The 8,234-nt window shown below is 41.6% G+C and overlaps 1 protein-coding gene and 1 long non-coding RNA gene across 5 annotated transcripts; one reads left to right on the top strand and one right to left on the bottom strand.

The window, feature by feature from the left end:
• Window positions 1–447: 447 nt before the first annotated feature.
• Window positions 448–5,531, bottom strand: LOC122756835. 2 transcript variants are annotated; one of them, XR_006356679.1, is made up of 2 exons: window positions 5,124–5,531; window positions 448–846 (listed from the first exon to the last, which is right to left on the bottom strand). It is a non-coding gene; the product is annotated as an uncharacterized LOC122756835 (long non-coding RNA). The 2 variants fall into 2 exon arrangements; XR_006356678.1 differs by lacking the exon at window positions 448–846 and adding an exon at window positions 4,739–4,985.
• A 104-nt stretch (window positions 5,532–5,635) lies between these two features.
• LOC6573102 (alpha-galactosidase A) lies at window positions 5,636–7,596 on the top strand. 3 transcript variants are annotated; one of them, XM_001999157.4, is made up of 8 exons: window positions 5,636–5,995; window positions 6,089–6,266; window positions 6,321–6,581; window positions 6,645–6,806; window positions 6,875–7,014; window positions 7,077–7,149; window positions 7,209–7,373; window positions 7,457–7,596. In XM_001999157.4, exons 1-8 carry the CDS (start codon window positions 5,820–5,822, stop codon window positions 7,571–7,573), a joined length of 1,272 nt encoding a protein of 423 aa, XP_001999193.1. In that variant the 5' UTR covers window positions 5,636–5,819; the 3' UTR covers window positions 7,574–7,596. The 3 variants fall into 3 exon arrangements, 2 of the variants coding, with proteins under 2 accessions (XP_001999193.1, XP_032583861.1); XR_004363738.2 differs by lacking the exon at window positions 7,457–7,596 and having other exon boundaries at window positions 6,879–7,014; window positions 7,209–7,227; XM_032727970.2 differs by lacking the exon at window positions 7,457–7,596 and having other exon boundaries at window positions 7,196–7,285.
• The last annotated feature ends 638 nt before the right edge of the window (window positions 7,597–8,234 follow it).

The following is an 8,234-nucleotide window of genomic DNA, read 5'->3' as shown; positions in this document are numbered from 1 at the left end:
AAGGATGGCAACAATGAAGGCAGCACTGGAGCAACTCCGTCGAACGGACCTGTCTGCGATGCTTTTTGCGCGTACTCCTGCCCGTGGACAGGCGGAACGCTGAGACGCAGGACAATGATTTGCATTTTCTGCTATTTCGGTTTCTGTCTCAGTTTATTCGTTTTTATGACACTAGAAACGCAGCAAAGGGAAGCCAGCTACACTTAAATTAGAGCAGTCGCCGTCGGGCCACAACAGCTATGCAAAATTGCCGCCTGACGCACAAAAAAAAAAAAAAAAAAAAAAAAAATGGTGAGGGATGAAAAAAAGAAAGAAAAAAATTAAAATAAGCGCGCCAAGACAAATTCCAAGTATTTCCAGCTGGCGTCCAGGACACAAGAACACACAGGCAAACTTTTGGCCGGATACAGCGGCTAAATAAAATATGAACTAGGGCCAAAGCCAAAGTTTGCGAGATGCCTTTTATTGCCCCGCTCGGGGATTAGAGTGCGCCGTAGCCACTAGCCGCTCGGCCTGGCCCCTGCTGCATGGTCGCTTCATATTTTTGCGAATGTTATTTGTTCGAAATTGCTCTCAAGTTGCTAAGTTTGCTCTCCTGTTGCTGTTGTTCTGCGTGATGCTGATGCTGATGCAGACGGCGAGGCTGAAGCTGGAGCTGATGCTGATGCTGCCTGCGAACACTTCCTGCGATGCTCTGACTGTCAACGCTTCATGTCGAGCAATGGGAACTGTTCCCGCCGTGGGCGGATTTCTTTCATTCAACGCCCTCTGCTCTAAACGCTTCGGCATTTGAGTTTGTTGAAAGCGATTGTTCTTTGCATTGTTTGCTGCTGCCAGCGCATACGTCTATAATCGAATTAGAAGATAAACCGATTGTTTATTAAGTAAATATATGCACGTAAATATATATTTAGTTAAATATTTGTAATACCTATCATCTAAAAAAAAAAAAAAGGCTGATGAATACATGTATGTACTTCACTTAGTAAAATAGAGATGAAAAAGAAAATGATAGAGCTATAGAGCACTTGAGTAGAATAAGGTACAGTCCGACATATATTGTCATGAGAATCGCAGGGAAAGGAATTATCAAATAATAAATTTATGAGATAAGCTATCCATTTTCATAAGTCTTGTTACATACAAACTATAGTCGTTCATTAATTTCCATTCATCAACTTAATCGGCAAATCATGTCTCCAATAATCTTATATAAATATATATATTTTTTCCTAAAATGAGATTGAAGTCAACTGAGTGAACAGAAACGAACAGTTTCAATCAATAGTTTCCGCCCATTTGACTGCAATCAATCATGTGGTCAAAATTTCCCCACGTTGATAAATCGTTTTAGTTTTGACAAAGTTCAGAATGCTGGAACTATGCACTTGCTCCCAACACATTAAATAGGTCAAGTGTTTGGGCATGGTAAACAGATATTTCCGTTTGTGTCCTTTGCGAATGTCCCTTTTCTTCAATGGCCGCTTGTAGTCACCTGCGCATTAAGCGAAATTAGCGCTAATAAATCTCCGCGATTTATTTTACCTTTATCGCAGACATTAAGATAAATCTGATTAAGAAGAATATCATAAATCCCAATATAGCCCAAGAACGGACGGAATGAACACGGAGGTGGAGCACCAAGGCCAGCTCCACGCCCACACCATCGCCCACGCCCTCGGACAGGGCCGCGGTCTTGTCGCATGCCTAATTGCGTTTTGCGCCCCGCCTTTGGCACCGGCAGCCATACCCCCGCTATCCCCGTTAACTAGTTGGGCGGACTAATCCTTTCGCGTTTTAAAAAGGTTGGATTCCACCCACAGCCGAATACAAGCACGCAGCCGAACCTGAACCCCGCCGGCGACCTACAGCTAGAATACAAACGCTGAGACTCATCTGCAGCTCGTCTGCGTGCGTAGCGAAGCTGCAATCTCAACGTGATAAATTATGGCTATTTGAATTCCTTTCGCTGGCATCGCCTTCTGTATTATTATTGTTGTTGCTGGCATTTGTGTTTGTGATAGGGTCGGGCCCGGCGAGGCCCTGCACGAGCTGGCTGCCTGGAAATGAAGAGCATGAGTTATGAACCCGGACAGCGCTGCGTTGCGTATACGCCGTGTTCGCCAAACACATAATTGCCGCTAAGATTTACGTTAGCCCTTTAAATTTATGTTACAAATTGCGCCAACTTTATGTTTATTACGTGCAGAATAATAGGCTTTTGTTGCTGCCAACTACCAACTGCCAACAGCCAACAGGCAAGCGTTACGCCTCAATGCCAGCCCATCCACCTGTGCACCGCCCCCAAGTACGCTAGGCGTATCCCATGAATGGGCTGCACCCGTTCGTGCTCAACCCCAAGCACTTGCCATCATAAAAGAGGTATTATCTTCGCGCATAATTGTATAAATAATGCACTTTTTAGCGTTGACTTCATTCAGCTCAATTTATACATATACATATACCCATATATTTGTCTATGTGTATATAGTAAATATTATAATATTTTTTATGAATGCAGAGCGAGTCGAAGGCGGCATATTGTGCTGCTTATTAATGGCGCTGATAACACCAAAATGTACTTAGCCCAGACAATTCGAGGCAATTAAAGTGCCATAAACGAGGACGATTGCACGACATTGCCGTTAGCTAGTGAATGGGCTAATTTATGGATGGACTGCTCTTCTCCTCTCATCCTGTCTTTCCTGCTGCCTGATTCCACATAAAACTCATCTCGTATTCAAACCTATGCATATGACCGAGGAACGGCATGGATTCAGAAAGAGACACATATAGAGAGATAGACGAAAAGTGAGAGAAAGAGTGAGAGAGAGAGAGAGAACGAGAGAGAGAGAGAGTGAGAGCGTGGGAGGGGGAAACGAGTCAATAACAAGTAATTATCAATCAATGATTGAATGTTTGCTTTTCACTTTTTTATTGCTATTTAAATATCATGCAAATTTAGTTGGAAATGCAACTGTAATTAGTGCTGATTATGGCTGTACAGTTATATCACAATTAAGAGCTTTAGCCGTTTATTCAATCTTTTTTTTATGAATACTAATTATACAAAGAAGCCATATTGATATACTTTCTCAATGCTTTTGATATTTTTATTATCATATTCACTGAAGTCTACAGCTGTGTCATCAACGAGGAATAATAATAAATGTATTTAAGAAATATTTACCATTCATTAAAAAGAAATTGATAGCTTTATAGATGAGTGTATCCATTATTTCTCGATTCAATATTTGCAGTCCCTGGTAGTTAATATATTTTGAGTATTTAAAAATTGTAGAGATTCTCATTTCTTTACTTGACTTTTTTATTTCGAAAAAAAGTGAAGCGATGCACTCTCCCAGTAAATTTTGCATATGTGTTATATAACCAACATTTGTTCAGGATAAAAAATACCAAATCGGGTTCTTTATTTTATAGAAATACATGGCAAATATGAGGAGCATTCATTTGATATAATGCTACGAGTTACATAATCATAGGCGTACATACATGTCTATGTCCTGGGTACACAGCCCTTTAATGGATGTGTATTTTTTGTACTCGCCTCTGTATGTCCCACATATATTTTGGGACAGAAAAACAAACATTTGGGGGAAGTGAAAATATGTGGGACTAGGATTTCGTTTACTAAGACTTTTCCTGCCTTTGGCGACTGTCACGTACATGGACCGAGCCAGAAACAACAATGTGGCTAACAAAAAATGTAAACAACGGCAAGAACACATGCACAGAGCATTGCGGATCACTGAAACCGTTTTCAGCCAAAAGCCAAAGCCAAGAAGGAAAAGCGTGCAGTGAACCTTTGTTGATTACATTTCGTAATTAAGGAGATTTTAATATGCCACAGAACGACATAAAACTAATGCATAATTTTACAACACATTTGAGTAGGCACGCACTCACTCATCAGGGGTCCTGAGTGTCTCTCCTGTGAGTGTGTGTGTGTGTGTGTGAGCGAGTGGAGGGCTGCAGCATGTGTATTGTCAGCCATTTCGTTGCCGAAAAGTAACCTTTGATGTAGGTGGGTTAGAGCAAGGCTTCCGCTGCTGCCACTGCTGCCGCTGCTATTGGGTAAGGCCTATGTAAACAAAACTCAGAAATCCGCTGACTGCTCCGAGTTTGTATACCGGCCCCTACTTGTCGTTTTTTATGGCATATTGTAAAGTATCTTGTTAACATATTTGAGGCATTAACTGAGAAAACTACACAATACAGCAGCGCACACGTGCAGATGCGGTTTGAGGTCGCGAGCTCGGAGCTTTCCTTTCGCTTGCGTGTCTGCCAACACCAGTCGAGGGGAAAAGGGGCTAAAGTACAAATTAATTAGTTGGCCAAGATTCAGAGAGCACAACGGAACATCAGATGCGACGGCTGCTGCGCTACAGACAAACATAATACATACATACTTTTGTATATATATAAAATACACACATACATATATATGTGTGTGTGTATGTACATATATTCCACTTCTCCGCGTGCAGTTTGCGCACTCGGCCAATTTGAAATTGCTCAAATGGGGTAACAAAGGCGCCCAGTCGCATGAAGCAAAGTTAAACCAACAAGCGAACTTCCTTCTAACTAATTAGCCGGCAAGTGAGCTATGCGGCAAGGGGCGTGCCAGCGCCGGGGCCAGGATGTCAACAGCAGGCAGCCAAGCAGGCCAACAGGCAGGCTGGCAGGCAGCATCTGCATTTCCGTGGAGTAGTCGCAGCATATTACAAATCATTTAATTTACATAAATTTAGCATTAACATTCAAGTCCACTAAGGGATCCCTTTAATTGGCATAACGTGCTGGCCGTTTGTTTATTTACTTCTCCTGAGCACAATTTAGCTATTGCCCGCCCCTTCTCCAGCATCCGCTAGTTCGCATTTTGTGAGATACATGTGTAGGTCGACAGCCGACGGCACTTGATGCACTGCCTGAAATAGTCGTGCTGCAGAATGCACTATGCAGCCCTATGAGCACAAATAGCTCCCGAGTTTCATAGTCAGGAAGTTCGGCAAAAGTTAACATTATGTTTTTCTTTTGTTTTATACAAAGTTTGCTCGCCTTCATTTGCGCAATGCTAATTGTATTAATTTTGTTAATATTACCTTTAAGCCTTTTCATTCAGCACTCATTGAGAGGGTTTCGCCTGCTCCGTTTGGCGGCTCCAGCTTGTAAAGTCGAGTGCTCCTCGAGTTTCAGGGAGAGCGCATCCAACACTTCCAAATTATGGGCAAACACCAACACACCCTAATGGAGCGAGGCAGAACTTAAGAGGCCACGTAGCGCCGCGTAGCTTCAAACAGGCGCTCGCCTGTTAAATTATTCCAAGAGCTGCACTCAGAACTTTGAAGCCTTCAGGCGCGCTCCAGAATAAACTTTAGCGAGACTTGGCACTGGCCAAGGAACTAGCTAAGCTCTATTGGTTTGCAACTAGTTATTAACTCCAGCAATTACAATTTTTCATTTATACATATTTATAGCTGCGACGACTGGAAAAACCAAATACAAATATTGACAGATAATTTCAGAATTAAGTAGAGACTTGGCCACCCCAATGAAACATGGTTGACTGAATCTCAATTTCGTTGCATGTGCTCATCAGCAAAGCAGGCTGGAAAATCAAGAGAGCAAGCACTCTGAAAATGATATAGAGCAATATTTATTGAGTAGCTCGCGAGCCACAAAGTTTGCTACGGCATATTTAAAGAGCTCATGCAAGAAATTTTAATTAGTTGCGGAAGTGTAGCTAAGTTGTGCAATCGGGCCAAGTTCAGTTATCTTATTGCAAAGCCTCACCGAGAATGCGAAGAGAAGGTCTCTACGTGCTGCTGCTGGCGATTGGAGGTCTGGCTCTAACACTGACAAGCGTTGCCGGACTGGATAATGGCCTGGCCAGAACGCCGCCAATGGGCTGGATGCCGTTCGAGAGGTTCCGCTGTGTGACTGACTGCGTAAAGTTCCCCAGGGATTGCATCAGGTGAAAATGCCAAGCTGCTGGATAAACCTGTCATTTTTATGTCTTGTATTTTTTTTTTTTTTTTTTTTTTTTTGGCATGCTCTTCGTGTATAGTGAGCGGCTCTTTATGCGTACGGCTGACCTTCTGGTATCGGAGGGGTATGCGGCGGCTGGCTATAAATATTTAATAATCGATGATTGTTGGATGGAAAAGGAGCGCAACGCAATCACAGCCGAGCTGATGGCCGACCGAGAACGATTCCCCAGTGGCATGAACCACCTATCAGCATACGTAAGTCAATTATTAATAACAACATGATTTTCTATTCCCTCCCCTGCTTGTCAGATACACAACAAAAGTTTGAAGTTTGGCCTGTATCACGATATCGGAAAGAGAACTTGTATGCATTTAGGTCCCGGGGCGCACGGGCACTATTCAATTGATGCCAAAACCTTTGCCAATTGGAGCGTGGACTATGTCAAGTTGGACGGCTGCTATGTCAACGGTATTGACCTTAACACGGCCTATCCGGCCTTTGGCCAGGCATTGAATAAGACCGGTCGACCCATGGTCTACTCCTGTAGCTGGCCATACTACCAAAATCACGTTCGTTGCCTCCAACTTTTTACAAAGAATTTTTTTTATAGGTAGAATAATTTATATTTGTAGCCCAACTTTGAATTGATAAAAAAACATTGTAACTTGTGGCGCTTCGCTGATGATATTAGAGACTCCACCGAATCCATTGCTAAAATCATATTCAACTACTTCAAGAGGCAGGATAATTTGACCAAACATGCCGCTCCTGGCAGTTGGAATGACCCAGATATGGTGGGTAGTATACCATGCATATATATATGTTCTATGTATATAAAAAATTCAATTTGATATTCCATTAGCTAGTGCTGGGAAACTATCACCTCAGCTATGATGCGAGTCGGTTGCAATTGGCCATGTGGGCGGTGCTCGCAGCTCCGCTCATCATGTCGAATGACTTGCAGTCAGTTCGACCTGAAATCAGGGCATTACTGCAAAATCGGTTTGTATTCTTTTAATGAAAACATTTCAATTATCGAGTACATTTAAAACCACATTCCGCAGCGATATAATCGAGGTCGATCAGGATCCACTCGGCATACCTGGCCACTGCGTACTGATGTCTGGCAATATACAGGTATTTTGATTTTCAGATTTATATGCAATTGGCTTATTTGAAATAGCTGGCATAATTAGGTCTGGCTGCGCCCCGTCATGCCGACCAACAACATTGGAGCACGTTCATTTGCTGTGGTTTTTGCCAACATTGGGGACTACCATGAATGCCCCCTGTGCCCACAAACATTTCGAATTATTTTACAAAATTTGGGGCTCAAGAACCAAATGGGCTATACAGCTTATGTAAGTAGAGTCGACTTACCATTTATATTTATTTATTTATTATATTTTAATTTATTTATAATTGATTTTAAAATCTGTTTCAGGACTTGTTTGATAGGAAACGGAAGGTGGGGCTATTCAAGCCGAAAGACCAATTCACTATACGAATTAATCCTTCAGGAGTTGAGTTTTATAAATTTAAGCCCGAAGATATTTATTAAATGGCATCGATTTTTACAAGATATTTTATTTCTATTATAAAGTAATGTATAAATAATATTTGACTGACGTTTAAGCTCTTCAAAGTAAAAAAAAAAAAAAAAAAAAAAAAAAAAACAAATGGTAATTACTAATTTTTGATACAATTAATAATAATTTTGAATTAAATTTAATTAACAAAATAATTTATTGTGGATGTCTAACTATTTTATGGTACTTTCTGCGAATTTACAGTGCTGGACTAAGCCTTGTCCGGGCTAGACGGAAGAGAGCAAAAGCCGGCTTGAGCAACGAATCTATGGAAAAGGTAATTTTCTCTTTTTCCTTTCGGGAATTCGTGCTCTTAGCTGGCACCGACATTATGGCAGTTGGCAAAGAGGAAATTTAAGAGGGGGAATCATTTGCATTTTATAAGCTTCATGGGTGGCTTTTATTGCCAGAACTTGTAAACATGACATTTCCATATTTATCTCCATGAGGCGGCATTCCGTTTCAGCTTTCAGCTTTCGAATACATCTGCACGAAATCCTCACTGCTTTCACTTCTGTATCCTGCTCGAGGGTAACCTGGCACGTGTAGAAAAATGACTAGCAATACGAGGGACAACAGCTAAAAGGTGAACTGCAAGCTGAAAATGAGAAAAAATTTGCATAATTTGAGCAA

This window comes from Drosophila mojavensis, unplaced genomic scaffold (genome assembly GCF_018153725.1).
Source record: "Drosophila mojavensis isolate 15081-1352.22 unplaced genomic scaffold, ASM1815372v1 contig_16, whole genome shotgun sequence".
In the NCBI taxonomy this organism is placed as follows: Eukaryota; Metazoa; Arthropoda; class Insecta; order Diptera; family Drosophilidae; genus Drosophila; species Drosophila mojavensis.
This window is presented reverse-complemented; position numbering and strand designations above follow the sequence as displayed.